Source organism: Tamandua tetradactyla, chromosome 5, assembly GCF_023851605.1.
Source record: "Tamandua tetradactyla isolate mTamTet1 chromosome 5, mTamTet1.pri, whole genome shotgun sequence".
Taxonomy (NCBI): Eukaryota; Metazoa; Chordata; class Mammalia; order Pilosa; family Myrmecophagidae; genus Tamandua; species Tamandua tetradactyla.
The window spans coordinates 34,288,607-34,304,556 of NC_135331.1; the positions used below are offsets into that span (position 1 = coordinate 34,288,607).

The 15,950-nt window shown below is 41.1% G+C and overlaps 2 protein-coding genes across 6 annotated transcripts in view; one reads left to right on the plus strand and one right to left on the minus strand.

Moving 5' to 3' along the window:
* Positions 1–785: 785 nt before the first annotated feature.
* HSCB (HscB mitochondrial iron-sulfur cluster cochaperone) lies at positions 786–14,811 on the minus strand. Of its 2 annotated transcripts, XM_077160667.1 has the most exons (6): positions 14,474–14,790; positions 13,474–13,570; positions 13,026–13,115; positions 12,299–12,443; positions 3,111–3,158; positions 786–923 (listed from the first exon to the last, which is right to left on the minus strand). In XM_077160667.1, exons 1-6 carry the CDS (start codon positions 14,707–14,709, stop codon positions 832–834), a joined length of 708 nt encoding a protein of 235 aa, XP_077016782.1. In that variant the 5' UTR covers positions 14,710–14,790; the 3' UTR covers positions 786–831. The 2 variants fall into 2 exon arrangements, with proteins under 2 accessions (XP_077016782.1, XP_077016783.1); XM_077160668.1 differs by lacking the exon at positions 12,299–12,443 and having other exon boundaries at positions 14,474–14,811.
* The window catches only part of CHEK2 (checkpoint kinase 2), a 75,617-nt gene continuing 74,057 nt past the window's right edge, over positions 14,391–15,950 (plus strand). For 2 of the 4 annotated variants that reach the window (XM_077160664.1, XM_077160663.1), the window contains exons 1-3: positions 14,391–15,030; positions 15,379–15,439; positions 15,761–15,878. The gene's annotated coding sequence lies outside the window, so the exon portion shown is untranslated. Of the gene's footprint in view, positions 15,031–15,061; positions 15,255–15,378; positions 15,440–15,760; positions 15,879–15,950 lie in introns of those variants that run through there. The other 2 variants (XM_077160665.1, XM_077160666.1) reach the window with 2 other exon arrangements.

Consider the following 15,950-nt stretch of genomic DNA (forward strand, 5'->3'; position numbering starts at 1 on the left):
AAGAAGTCACCCCGGGGAAAGTTGTTGGATCCCAGGGGCCTGGAGAGAAGACCAGCAGAGACCATCCTGTGCCTTCCATGTAAGAAAGAACCTCAGTGGAAAATTAGCTGCCTTTTCTCTGAAGAACCAACAAAATAAATCCCCTTTTATTAAAAGCCAATCTGTCTCTGGTGTGTTGCATTCCGGCAGCTAGCAAACTAGAACACTATATTTTGAATTGTAGGTCAAAGAGACCTTAGGTGGCTTTGCATTTTTACCAAACAGAAGGTGCAACAGCCACACTGTCTAACATGAAGACTATCGATCCTGGTGAAGCTCATTCCATTAGAAAGATGTGGTCCCAGCACAGAGATTGGCAAACCCACAGTCAAACCTGGCCTCCCACCTTGATTGTAAATAAAACTGGAATACAGCCATCTCTGTTCATTATGTATTGTCTATAACAGCTTCTGTACTGCACTGGCAGAGCTGAGTAATTGTAATGAGGCTATGTGGCTCACAAAGCCTAAAATATTTGCTATTTGACCCTTTACAGGAAAAGTTTGCTGACCCCTGATCTAGGGCCTCAAGTTGGCCCCATCCCCATCGCCTCATCCATTGGCCTGGGTGGGGGGTAGACGCAACCTTAAGTAGGTAAAGTGTCAGATCACTCATGTTTTGACTAGGCTGTCTTCCCTCTGGCAGGACAAACTTTGTCATCCATTAATGCTTAAGTCACAGGTTTAATTAAGATGATATATAAGTGGTTAAAGCAAATCTATTCTCAATTACCAGAAGCCAAAAGAGAAACATGTAAGAACTTTATTTTAAAAACTTTTGAATTAGCAACAATTAGAGTGGAATCTTCTTTAACTTGATCTTTTCTTCTATATTTGAAAAGTATTTCATCTTTGTTAAAATTTCCTTGGCTTTTTCAAAGTCGTCTGAAATAAATAGAGAAATAAATGTCAGGCTTCACATCAAGCAATGCATTTCAAGCAACCAGGCAGCCAGATCAAAGCTGAGACCCTGGGCTCTGGAGGTCCAATTAATTGCTCAGTAAATTTGAGTAACGGAGAGAGAGGACCTCTGGGTTTCAAGAGGACAAAGGGATTGACCAAGAGGAGGCCAGATCATGTTTGTTTATAGAATTCTGACTTTAAATAAGAGTAGTGTGATTTTCTTCAAGACAGTCCCCGAGTAATAAATGGATGTGCTTTAAAAGTTTTCTCATGCCACACATGGTGGTCATAACTCTGAAGAGGATATGGAAGCGCTGAGTGCTTGTTCTGTGTCAAGTACCGAGATACAGAGCTGCCCTCATGGGGCTTATAGTTTCTGGGAAAGATACCTTCAAACAGCAGCTCTCAACCAGGGGCAATTTTGCTTGCCATGGGATAATTAGCAATGTCTGGGGACATTTTTGTTGTCATAACCAGGGGAATGATACTGGCACCTAGTGGGTAAACATCAGGGATGCTGCTCTATACCCTACAATACACAGGATGGCCGACCCTGTCCCCCTAACAAAGAACTATCCAAACGTCAACAGTGCCTTAAACACAACACAATGTGATGAATGCCAAAATGAAAATATATTACAGCCACCCACATCAACCTGGATGACTCAAAAAATATAATATTAAACAAAAAAGCAAGTCATAGAAGAATATATAAGGTACGGTTTCCATTTAAATAAAATTTAAAAATAGGCAAAACTAAATAATATACTGTTATGTTTACATAGGGCTAAAATTATCAAGAAAAGCATGGCAATGATTAATGTAAACTTTAGTTAAGTGGTTACCATGGAAGGGGGATGCAATGGTAAAGGGTCTATCTGGGGCTTGGAAGGTGGTTGTCATGCTTTATTTGTTAGGATATGAGTGTTTGCTCTACCTCTTAAGGAGTTGGGGGTGTGCCCTGCTGGAGTGTAGCCTGAACTTATTAGCCAGTGGGTGGGGACATTGCAATTCAGGCAGACACACTGGGCCAGGTCCCCTTCTCTTCTGTTGTTAATCTATATTTCTCTCCCCTCTTTTGAGAACCTGCCTCTGCCCATTTCTCAGATTGACTCCTACAGTGTCTGCAAAGGGGTAGCACACTGTGTAAGTCTTGGCTCTAACTGATTGGGCTGGAATTGACACTTGGCTCAAGCAAGGCCAATCAAATTCTCCCAGAAATCTCAAGTTGGGCAAAGGAGACTCTAGTCATATGGTGAAAAGCCTTGTTCTTATAGGTTTATAGATCAGGGAGGACCAATGGGTCATACGATGGGTGTGGAGGCCATTTTGGAGCAAAGTGTACTAATAAGAAAGCATCTGGGACTGGTTTATAGAGAGGAGAGAAGAGGAAGACAAAATGGAATGGCAGAGGGGCTGACCCCAGCACTGCAGCTGTCTTGGTTCCAGACTGCTTTCTAGCTCCATAATGCTACCCCGGAAAAGGTGTTCTCACACCTGCAATCATCTCAGGACTTTCTCTTTGGATCCTAGGAGATAGCTATGATTCCTTATAACAAGCTCCCTATATCTGGGCTGGCTTGTATGGCTTTCTGCTTCCTGCAATCAAATGATCCCCAAACTGAAGAGCCATGATTCCTTTCTTAAAGGGGTGGCACAGATTTGGGATGGAAAAAAAGGCTGCTCTTTTTTAAAAGTAGCTAGATTCAATCTCTTTAGCCTGAGAGCCAGGGGCAAGGGAACCAGGAGGAATATTTCCTACTTGTAATTCAGGCACAGCTTTGTCTTGGGCTTCTGCCCCTGTTGGGCTTTGTAGAAGAAAGAGGTGTGCAGGCTTTACTAGATGCTGAGTACTCAGTCTTGCCCTCAGGACCCTGACCATTTGGCTTCAACCCACATACCCCATCTTATTTTCTCCTACTTGTGCAAGGGGAATGGAAACATTTCTCATATATAATGTTTAAATGGGGCCTCACTGTTTGAGGGTACATAGCATGTTTCTCTATGAAGACTGAATTTTTGAAGGCAGAAATGTAGACTCATATATTTTATACCTTCTCATGTACCTATTATAGGATGGATATATAATAGCTACTTAGTGAATGAATGGTTATGTCTTAATGCTTAAAATTCCTTTCCATATACAAGAAAGTCAAATGAAGAACATACCTTGTTCAAAAGCTCTGTTCACACTGTCAGTATATTCTTTCTGTTTAGCTGAAAGAGAAAATAATTATCATAATTTTTCTATTTATACAGACTCATAATATCAAGACAACACCTTTTAATCATGCTGGTTTCAACAAGACAAAGCAGAAAGCTTGGATTCAGGCGTAAGGCTTCATAAGCTTTGTCTCTACACGTCCCATAATGGAAACTGCTGTTTAGCGCAGCACTGACTGATGCTAGTTACAGTATGTTTTCTATCCTGTGAAAGGCCTGAGGGGCAAACACTATGGCTCATAAAATGGCTGTAGAATCATTAAAAAAAAAAAAAGACAGGAAATAGGGCGGGCCACGGTGGCTCAACTGACAGAGTTCTCACCTGCCATGCCCGAGACCCAGGTTTGATTCCTGGTGCCTGCCCATGCAAAAAAAAAGACAAGGAAATGCATTGATTATTTCCATCAAGCAGTCTGACCCCTCCAAATTATTTTATTTTACATCATATTGTACTTTAAAAGAGAAGATGCTAAACGAAGTAAAGAAGCAGCTAACTCATGTTTCTGTTGTTTCCTAATTAGGAAATGAGGACTTTCACAATAAGTGTGTTTTCCAGATATGAACAGTATCAATCATTTGTTTGGTGCCTGCTTTCAAAAGCACTTCAAATATATTATATGCCAAGGTATATAATTGGAATTGGGAGATTTTCCCTTATCACACAGTTAGTGATTGGAAGAGCTGGGAACAGACTCCAAAGTCACTGGACTCCTAGTCCAGCGTTTGGAAACTCAACTCTTAGGTAGCAACGTGGTATGGACAAAAGGGCACCAGACTAGGAATCTGGAGGTTCTGATGTCCTGACCCTAAAACTAACTAGCACTATGTCCTTAAACATTCACTATATCTGGGCCTCAGCAGGTACTTATTGGGGAAGTTTAGGAATTAATCCAAAGGATGGTGCCAGCTCAAAGTAAAATGTTTACTGTAGAACTAAAATAACCACCACCATTGATTGAGCATTTACTGTGTGCCAGGCACTGTGTTAAGTGTTCTCTGTGCTTTATCTCATTTAATTTAATAATTGTAACTACTATGAATATTGTCCCCATTCTACAGATGAAGAAACTGAGGCTCCAAAGGGGGTGAAATCACTTGCTCAAGATCACAGAGAGGCAGTGATTGTGTGGGTCTGAATCCAGGTCTACCTCACCCCAGAGCTTCACACTCTCCTGCCTTCCCAAGCAGAACAGCCAGGGTTTCTGATTGCAAATCCCAAGTTTCTCTTCTCCCCACCTCATCTGGTCCTAATGCTTTAAAAGAGAAAGCATTAAAGACCAAACTCCTTAGCATGGCTAAGGAGTACCCCCAACCACAACTTCTATTTTACTGTTTTTAACTTTGTCAATTATTTTATTTACTCATTTAACAAATATTTATTCGGTCCCTTTGGGCTGAGGAAGCAATAAGCAGACATGATCTCTGCTTTTGTAGAACTTCCAGTCTAAGAGAAGAGGTTGACATTGATTAAAAAAAAACTCACATAGAACAGTAATAGTTATAACTAGGATTAGCCCTACAAAGGAGGGGTACCTGCTGCCAGAAGGTATAGAAAGGGATTTCAAGAAAGGATTCTCTGAGGAAGTGATGACTGTTCCCAGATCTGAGGAGGGAGGTGCTAACTAGATGGGGTGGAGGAAAAGGTTAGCAGCAGAAACAAAAGCATGTGCAGTGACCCTGGGGTAGGTGAGTGTACGGTACACATGAGGGATTGGAAATGGACAGTGGGCTGAAATGGAGGCAAAGCAGTGGAAAACCAGGGAAAGTTTTTAAGCAAGGTCAGGGGTGATATGATTAGATTTGGATTTAAAAAAGATCACACAGGGTCTCAATAATATAAACTAATTACAATGAGCAAACTAATATAAACTAATTATAATGAGCAAACCAAATCTAAATGATTAGATTTGGATTTCAAAAAGATCACACAGGGTCTCACTAATATAAACTAATTATAATGAGCAAATAAAAAATTATAATGAGCAAATTCATTCAATAATGAATTGAATTTGAGAGCATAGGTTATCAGGAGAAAGAAGGTGGACAGGGTTTGGGTAATCGATGATTAAGGGTAAAGAATTTTGATAAGGCTCATTGTAAACATTCCTAGATTGTAAACTCTTACAGCAGTCACATTTATTTCTCAGTTTTTTTTAATTCCCCAGTTTTAAATGTTATTTCTAAATTCTGAGATGCCATGCTCTTTGTGTATAACGTGGTAGTTCCTTGGAACTATAGGTATCTGTGTGACATTTGAGACTCAGAGTTAGAGTTCTGCAGCTCTGAAAGTCAGCATTACTCTAAAGAGCAACTGTTAGAGAAGCTGAAAAAGAGATCAGACTTCAATTAGAAATATGAATGAAGTGGGTCTGGTAATTTAGAATACAGGATAAAGGATGATATTGCCTGTAGTTTAAAATTCCAAATTCTGTGTGAGACCAAAGGAAGAGATGTTTATTATGTTCAAAATTTAAATTTTATACAGCACACTGTGCTGGTCTGAAATGATGTATGTACCCTAGAAAAGCCATGTTTTAATCTTAATCCCATTTTGTAAAGGCAGCCATTTCTTCTAATCCCTATTCAGTATTGTATGTTTGAAACTGTAATTAGATCATCTCCCTGGAGATGTGATTTAATCAAGACTGGCTTTTAAGCTGGATTAGGTAGAGGCATGTCTCCACCCATCTGGGTGGGTTTTGATTAGTTTCTGAAGTCCTATAAAAGAGGAAACATTTTGGAGAAAGCTAGAGATTCAGAGAGAGCAGAGCAGAACAACATAGACACGAGAAGTAGAGTCCACCAGCCAAGCGACCTTTGGAGATAAAGAAGAAAAATGCCTCTTGGGGAGCTTCATGACACAGGAAGCCAGGAGAAGCTAACAGATGACGCCGTGTTTGCCTGTGCCCTTCCAGATGAGAGAGGAACCCTGACCGTGTTTACCATATGCCTTTCCAGAGGAGAAACTCAGACTGTGTTCGCCACATGCCCTTCCACTTGAGAGAGAAACCCTGGACTTCATCGGCCTTCTTGAACCAAGGTATCTTTCCTTGGATGCCTTAGATTGGACATTTCTATAGACTTTTTTTTTTTTTATTAATTAACGGAAAAAAAGAAATTAACCCAACATTTAGAAATCATACCATTCTACATATGCAATCAGTAATTCTTAACATCATCACATAGATGCATGATCATCGTTTCTTAGTACATTTGCATCGGTTTAGAAGAACAAGCAACACAACAGAAAAAGATATAGAATGTTAATATAGAGAAAAAAATAAAAGTAATAATAATAGTAAAAAAAAAACTATAGCTCAGATGCAGCTTCATTCAGTGTTTTAACATGATTACTTTACAATTAGGTATTATTGTGCTGTCCATTTTTTAGTTTTTGTATCTAGTCCTGTTGCACAGTCTGTATCCCTTCAGCTCCAATTACCCATTATCTTACCCTGTTTCTAACTCCTGCTGGACTCTGTTACCAATGACATATTCCAAGTTTATTCTCGAATGTCGGTTCACATCAGTGGGACCATACAGTATTTGTCCTTTAGTTTTTGGCTAGACTCACTCAGCATAATATTCTCTAGGTCCATCCATGTTATTACATGCTTCATAAGTTTATCCTGTCTTAAAGCTGCATAATATTCCATCGTATGTATATACCACAGTTTGTTTAGCCACTCGTCTGTTGATGGACATTTTGGCTGTTTCCATCTCTTTGCAATTGTAAATAACGCTGCTATAAACATTGGTGTGCAAATGTCCGTTTGTGTCTTTGCCCTTAAGTCCTTTGAGTAGATACCCAGCAATGGTATTGTTGGGTCGTATGGCAATTCTATATTCAGCTTTTTGAGGAACTGCCAAACGGCCTTCCACAGTGGTAGCACCATTTGACATTCCCACCAACAGTGGATAAGTGTGCCTCTTTCTCCGCATCCTCTCCAGCACTTGTCATTTTCTGTTTTGTTGATAATGGCCATTCTGGTGGGTGTGAGATGATATCTCATTGTGGTTTTGATTTGCATTTCTCTAATGGCCAGGGAGATCGAACATCTCTTCATGTGCCTTTTGGCCATTTGTATTTCCTCTTCTGGTAGGTGTCTGTTCAAGTCTTTTTCCCATTTTGTAATTGGGTTGGCTGTCTTTCTGTTGTTAAGTTGAACAATCTCTTTAAAATTCTGGATACTAGACCTTTATCTGATATGTTATTTCCAAATATTGTCTCCCATTGTGTAGGCTGTCTTTCTACTTTCTTGATGAAGTTCTTTGATGCACAAAAGTGTTTAATTTTGAGGAGTTCCCATTTATTTATTTCCTTCTTCAGTGCTCTTGCTTTAGGTTTAAGGTACATAAAACCGCCTCCAATTGTAAGTTTCATAAGATATCTCCCAACATTTTCCTCTAACTGTTTTATGGTCTTAGACCTAATGTTTAGATCTTTGATCCATTTTGAGTTAACTTTTATATAGAGTGTGAGATATGGGTCTTCTTTCATTCTTTTGCATATGGATATCCAGTTCTCTAGGCACCATTTATTGAAGAGACTGTTCTGTCCCAGGTGAGTTGGCTTGACTGCCTTATCAAAGATCAAATGTCCATAGATGAGAGGGTCTATATCTGAGCACTCTATTCGATTCCATTGGTCGATATATCTATCTTTATGCCAATACCATGCTGTTTTGACCACTGTGGCTTCATAATACGCCTTAAAGTCAGGCAGCGCGAGACCTCCAGCTTCGTTTTTTTTCCTCAAGATGTTTTTAGCAATTCGGGGCACCCTGCCCTTCCAGATAAATTTGCTTATTGGTTTTTCTATTTCTGAAAAATAAGTTGTAGGGATTTTGATTGGTATTGCATTGAATCTGTAAATCAATTTAGGTACGATTGACATCTTAACTATATTTAGTCTTCCAATCCATGAACATGGTATGCCCTTCCATCTATTTAGGTCTTCTGTGATTTCTTTTAACAGTTTTTTGTAGTTTTCTTTATATAGGTTTTTTGTCTCTTTAGTTAAATTTATTCCTAGGTATTTTATTCTTTTAGTTGCAATTGTAAATGGGATTCGTTTCTTGATTTCCCCCTCAGCTTGTTCATTACTAGTGTATAGAAATGCTACAGATTTTTGAATGTTGATCTTGTAACCTGCTACTTTGCTGTACTCATTTATTAGCTCTAGTAGTTTTGTTGTGGATTTTTCCAGGTTTTCGACGTACAGTATCATATCGTCTGCAAACAGTGATAGTTTTACTTCTTCCTTTCCAATTTTGATGCCTTGTATTTCTTTTTCTTGTCTAATTTCTCTGGCTAGAACCTCCAACACAATGTTGAATAATAGTTGTGATAGTGGACATCCTTGTCTTGTTCCTGATCTTAGGGGGAAAGTTTTCTATTTTTCCCCATTGAGGATGATATTAGCTGTGGGTTTTTCATATATTCCCTCTATCATTTTAAGGAAGTTCCCTTGTATTCCTATTTTTTGAAGTGTTTTCAACAGGAAAGGATGTTGAATCTTGTCAAATGCCTTCTCTGCATCAATTGAGATGATCATGTGATTCTTCTATAGACTTGTTTTAATTGGGACATTTTCTCGGCCTTAGAACTGTAAACTAGTAACTCATTAAATTTCCCTTTTTAAAAGCCATTCTGTTTCTGGTATATTGCATTCCAGGAGCTAGCAAACTAGAACACATACTATCTAATTAAACTGTCTGGTCAGTGTATATAAACAACCTAAATACAAGGAACCTAAAATTGGGAATGAGATCTTGTTACTCCATACAGCTTAATGTAAAACTCTGATATATTCCCAAGAATTTTGGGCAGAAAATAAAAAAGTTTTTACAAAGTCCCCTTGAGGGACTGGAGAAAAAATGTGGAACTATTAAACTTCCCCACCTGGGTAATTCCTGATATTCTCTCAAGCATCAGAGACTCCCAGTTTAAAATGTCAAACCCTCAATTTTGAGACTTGTCCTGGTGAAACCTATTTCAGCAATGGTAAAGCTAAGTCTACTTTATAATTATGCCTAAGAGTCACCCCCAGAGAACCTCCTTTGTTGCTCAGATGTGGCCTGTTTCTCTACGCCAACTCTGCAAATAAACTCATTACCCTCCCCACTAGGTGGGAAATGACTCCCAGGGATGAGCCTGGCCCTGGCATTGTGGGATTGAAAATGCCTTCTTGACCAAAATGGGGAAAAGAAATGAAACCAAGTAAGGTTTCAGTAGCTAAGAGATTTCAAATAGAGTTGAGGCTATTCTGGAAGTTACTCTCATACAAGCTTCTGCCAGATACTGCAAGTTGACAGAGTATGTCAAGCCCCAGCCAACAGTATTCCTAGAAACTGTAAAGAACACGCTGGGCTCTATCTAAGACTTTATAAATATTCAACTTAGTGAGTTTATTTTTTCAGAAACTTAAGGCCTCCAGATTGTTCCTATGCCAGATAAAGCCCTGAAACCCAGATGTACCAGTCTAAGGACATCAACCAGTCTCATTCTTCTATTTCATAAATTTGACACCCCTTTCCAGAACAAAGAAGCCAAAATGATCATTGCTCAGAGGTTCTGAAGACTGAGAGAATGATCAGCTGAGAGGGAGGAGGTGTAAACTGAGAAATTAGGATTTAACAGATGATTACGACTTCTGGCTCATGATATAGACATTTCATTTTAGTTTCTAGTGTATCAGAATAGTCAGAAGGAAATACCTGAAATTGTTGAAGTGTAATCCTGTAGCCTTGATTCCTATAGCTATGTAGCTTTAATTATAAGACTGTGTGATTGTAAAAAATTTATGACTGACACTCCCTTTATCCAGTGTATGAGTAGATGGGTGATGAAATAAAGACATGCATAGAAAAAAAAAATTATTGTAGGTCGAGAATATGGGGAAAATACTATGTAAATTATGAATAGTCGTTATAGTACTACTTCAATAATCATCAGTTGTTAACAAATGTTTAACTACTGTTAAAAAAACAGAATTTACCAAAAAAGTATCATCAGTTGTAACAAATTTTCCACACTAATGCAAGTATTGGTGGTGGGGTGGTGTATGGGAATCCTGTATTTTATGTATGATCTGTAAATCCAGAACTTCTCTATTGAAAAAATTAAAAATAAAATAAAAAAAAAAGATCATATAAGTGTAGAGTAGTGATACAGGTAAGAGATAATGTAGTTTGAAACACGGTGGTGGCAGTGAAAATAGAGATGGGTACATGGATTTGAGACACTCTTAGGAGGTCAACTCTTCATGGCTTGGTGACAGATTGTCTATGGGGATAAGGGAGAATAAGGCTGTTAAGGACGTCTCCTTAGTGTTCGACTTGCACAACTGGATGGTGACATTTTCTTGGGGAGGGAAAATTGGGAGAGGAGTAGTTTCACTTTTTTCTTTCGGGGTGGTAGCGGTAAGGAAGAACCTCGTGAATTCCATTTTGGACATATGGAGCTGGAATATGTAAACTCTATGAAGGGATGGGCCACGTCTTTCTTAGTTCACTGCTGTATTCTTCAGTGTCAAGCTTGGTATGTGACACACAGTGGGCACATCCCAAACATCTGTGAAAGAACACGAATGCATACAGTCTGAGTGAAAACTGTGGAGCCTGTTCTATGGAATAATATGGAAAATGCAGCAATAAGAGCTCAGAAGAACATGGTTTCAATGTGTATCTGCTGTGTATCTGTTGTGTGGCCTTAGGCATTTCCATTAACTTCTGAAGCCCTTTTTCCTCATTAGACATAGTACCTTTTTTTTTCTACTGGAACACAGCTCTATGGTCTCAGGCACTTCCCTCTAGCCTCTCTAATACACCTTAAACTAAAAAGGGGATGTCTATACAATGAGTAAGAATAACCTCCAGGATAACCTCTGGACTCTGAAATCTCTCAGCCACTGACACTTTATTTTGTCTCATTTCTCTCTTCCCCCTTTTGGTCAAGAATGTTTTCTCAATCCTTTGATGCTGAGCCCCAGCTCATTCTAGAATTTCTGTCCCACGCTGCAAGGGAAGTTTACACCCCAGGGAGTCATGTCCCATGTAGAGAGGGGAAGGGCAGCGACTTTGCTTGCTGTGCTGGCTGAAAGGCCACATCTGTGGTGACAAAAGAGGTTCTCTGAGTGTGACTCTTAGGCCTAATTTTAAGGAGGCTTAGACTATTCTTTGCAGGGTAAGTTTCATATGAAAAACCCCAAGATTAATTGCTCCGCCTACTGATTCAGTTGTCCCCACTGCTTGTGAAAATATTAGGCATTCTCCAAATGGGGAAGTTGAATTTTTTCCCCTTTCTCACCATTCCCCCAAGGGGATTTTGCAATTACATCTTTATTCACTGTTCAAATTACTCTGGGATTTATCGGGGCATCACACTGGACAAACCTACAAAATCGCATGCCCTATTCAAAGTTCCATGTACTTACGGTGTTCAATTAACCTGTCCATATAAGCTATATTAGGAAATGTACTAGACGAAATATAAATTTTGAACTAAATAAACTTTTTTTTGCTTTAGTCTCACACAGAAATTGAGGTTTTAAAATATAAATGACCATCTATTTTCAACACCCTGCAATATTCCTTTGTTCTTCCTCATGCATAAATGTTTTTTAATTTGTACATTTAGTCACTATCATTGTACACTCAACGCATTTCTCGACTATATCATCTCAGTCTTTATTGTCTATCTTTCCTTCTGGTTTCATATGTGCCCCCAGCCCTCCTCCCTCTATCCTTCTCACATTCAGCTTCATTCAGTGTACTTACATTATTGTGCTACAATCAGGTAACATTGTGCTATCCATCTGAGTTTCAACAATCAGTGCTGTTGCACAATCTGCGTCCCTTTAGCTCCAATTAATAGTATCTTAATGAAGGAACATTATAATCATCAAAATAGTCTTTCATTCTTGGTTACCAGAGATTTAATCCTCTTGCCTTGCAAATGGTTAGGGATGCTGCAAGACTAATCTCCAGACAAAAGTAGTTTGAGTATGGTCAAGAAAAAAATATTCCCTGAATCATTATGACCTCCAATGCATTTACATGCATTTTTCACTTAACTTTAGACATGTACTCATATTAGCAATTACATGAATTTGGGGGTATTTTATTTTTTACCTCTAACAATGGATTCTACTTCTTTTGTGGCAGCTTCACTTTGAGCTTCTGCGAGTTTTTCATTGATTTCCATTATTTGCATGAGGAATTCCCTGTCCATTTCATAATCTGTCCCTTCATCAATCTCGATTCCACAGAGCTTTAGCTATTGGGGCATAAAGTAGGGAAAATAAGAAACTATGGCTAGAGTCATGCAAATCTTACTCACCCTTCAGAACATGCTTTCTCTTATGAGGAAAACTTAAGTTGAACCAATAACAAAAGCATGAGGGCAGAGTGCCAATAGCCTGAACCAGGGACAGGACACTGGGTCTAGATCCCACGCTACTTGCAACCATGTGACGCTTGGGGAGTCATTCTTCCATTCAGGGGACTGAACTGAATGTTTGTAAAGTTTCTATTCAATTCTAGAATTTTCTGGATTCTAAGATGCTTATCTCTTCCTCCCAAAACAAAGCAAAAATTGCCTTTCTCCAAAAGCCATCACCATCAAATCCTTGAAATTTATGAAAAATGGTTTAAGAAGATGCATTTGAGGCAAGTAACATTTGCAGAGAAAACTACATTCATGTAGTATCTTACAGACTAAATACTGTTCCGTTTCTGGACTAATTCAGGTCTCAAGTATTTCTCAAGTAATCTTTTGCTTAATACAGGGGGGGCAACTGTCTCACAGTACAATGGATATCAGGCAGTCACACGGGGAAGGGTTGGGAAATCACCTTACCAGGTATAGTCCCCTGCTTAGGGGGGCCAGAAGAGTCTTATAGGCCTCATTCACCAGGGCTGAATGCTTCTCTGAGAAGTCCTTTTCAGTCTGTTAGAGTGAAATGAAGATAGCCTTATTATCGTCCAAATCAGCCATCTTACATTGACAAATTATTTTATAAAATGCTGCTGGGAGAAACCTAAGGAGGTAGCCAAAGTACAAAGTGTAAGTGCTGTGGGATAAGTAGTCTTTATTTTCAACTGACCAGTTCGAGACTTTTCTGGGAAGTCAGATAAAAGCTGTGAGTGCTTGACAACTCCAGGGCTTGCCTGGCAGGGGTCAGGCTGTCACAGGGTGGAGCTGAATGTCCAGCTCTGTTCCCGAAAATCACATAACCACAGGCTGCTACTACCCACCCAGTTTGTACATATGTGTTCGGTATGATTCAGGGTGCCAACAAGGCTACCTGAGACCTCTTGCTGAAAAAATCTGGATGGATAAGACGCTGTAGTTGCTGGTACTTATGCTGGAGCTTGGTGGTGTCAACTCTGAAGGAACGGTTGCTGAAAAGAAATCAGGAGATTAAATTCATCTAACAAATAAAGATTTGTCTACCATAGGCCTGGTTCCTGTTTTCATGAGGGAAGATGCAAAAAATAAGGAAACAGGGATAATTTTCAAAAGTGGTAGGTGCTACGAAAAAAAAACAAAACAGGGTCATAAAGATGGGGTGGGTGAAGAGATAATTCAGGTGAGACCTGAATGATGTGGATCAGGGAATACAAAGGCCCTGAGGTAGGAACAAGGTCAGTACTCCTGATGAACTTAAAGACTAGCATAACTGCAGTACGTAGTAAGTGCTAAGTGTCAGGTGGAGTCCGATCCTAGAGTTGAGGGAAGGGATAATCCTGAATCCCACCCCATCTTTCCAAGGCCCTTCATCCCCATCTTCCAGTTTCCTTTAATCCAATCTTTTCATTTTCTCTTCCCATTGTCTGTCCAATGACACGACCAGTCCAGTTCCATCTAGACGTCACCACCTCTTTAAGTTTCTTACCTTTCAGAACAAAAGGGGGCAATACCCATTTCTCAACCCTTACCTTCTAATTCCCAGGCTTTCTTATAACCCCTTCCACAATTTTAAATTTTTCGTGCTTTTATATCCTCATCTTGGGCTACACCTCAATATTCCTTTCTTTAATCTCATCCAACGTTAAACTTCCTGATCTTGCCTCTCAAGTTCCCTCTTTCCCGGCCCCGCCCCTTAACTCCCGCCCCCGGCCCCCCTCAGGGCGAATCCCAACCTTCCTGCTCCCAGGCCCGGTCCCCAACCCCTGCTCTCCAGGCCTCCACCCACCTTCCTTCTCAGTTCCACCTCCTTCCCAAGCCCGGTCGGCCTTGCCCTCTCGCAGACCGATCCCGGACGTCTCTTGCCCCGGCCCATTTCCCGAAGCCTCTGCCCGTACCAATTCATGAGGCTGAAGTAGTCACGCGAGGGGTCGGGGGGCTGCAGCGCGCGGCACTGCGGACAGAAGAACGCGTCCCCCAGCACGGCGCCCCCGGGGCCGCCGCACTTCCAACATCGGGAGGTGTTGCTTCGCGCCTGGGACGCAGCACTGGAGCTCAGCGGTCCCCTCCCGGGAACCCCTGCCAGCCACAACTCCCATACCCGGAGCAGGACTCTGGCCCTACCACCCCACATTTGGCCCGCTGCCTCAGTCGCCGCGGTCGCTAGTGAGCAAAAGGGGGTGTGGCTGGCCGATCAGATCCGTGCTGCTGATTGGCTGCTGGACCCGAGGGGGCGGAATCACCGGGGGAAACCTGGAAGCCGAGTTCCGCTCTGCGACCTAAACTACAACCCCCAGTGGGTTCTGAGGCTACGCTTTGACGACTACATCCGCGGCTTCTAATTGGTCCAACCACGTCGGAGGGTGATTTGATTGGATCAGGGCGGCGTTTGTATCTGCCGTTTAGCGCCACTCAGGCGCTGCCATGAGTGTGCGGCTCCTCTGGGACTCGCGTGGTGAGTCATGAAGGGGAGCTTTTCTTTTGTATTTGGGGGTTCGAATCCCTTCCTCCCGGTCCTATGCTAGCGGCGTCTCCCGAGCTTCCGCTTTGTCGGATTTGAGTTCCCGCGGGAATGGGGGCGTAGCGACTCTTCCTTTTTTGTAGATAAACGTCGAGGTGAAGTTCACTTCCCCTCGTGACTTATAAGCGGAGACTGGCCCAGGCTTCTAGGATAGGAAGGTACAACGTTGTGCTCTTCAAAATCAGAGCGCGGTTGTTTTGTAAAGACTTCTATAGATGGTAGTAATTATTACCATGATTTGGGCTCAGTCTTAATTATTGACAATCTGCTCTTGGCTGCTAGGCGCTCCAGGAACTGGAAACCCACTTACCTATGTGGCAGGATGTCCTGCGAGCGTTCATAAGTAAGTGGACAGAATGGGGTGGTGGGAAATGGGCGGGCGGTACTAGTTTTCTTTGGGACTGAGTTTCTCTATTTGATAAACAGGTGACATTGCACTTGTAAAGTCTTTATGGCTATAGGTTTCTTTGGAACTGGAATTCTATTTACCAACTCTTTGGGACTGGAATTCTGTTTACCAACCCTGGAATATTGCTGACATGACTTGGGTTCTTCACTTCCCACGTTGCATGGCTTTCTGATAAGACTAGCTCCCAGTTGCTGAGGGAAGGGGTATTACATACTTCACCTCTTCAATCCTCACGGTATATGTGCTCTTTTTCAGATGAGGAAACTGAGGCTCGGAGAGATTGTGACCTGCTCAGAGTCAATTAGAGATTTGACTCAGGAACCTGACTCCAGACCTGTATGCCACTCCACGACACTTTCGCCCCATTGCTGAGGCAAGAGTGGTCCCAGTCTGGGCTCTTTATTACTGTCTGAGTGGGCCTTGTCATCAGCAATGATGGCACCCA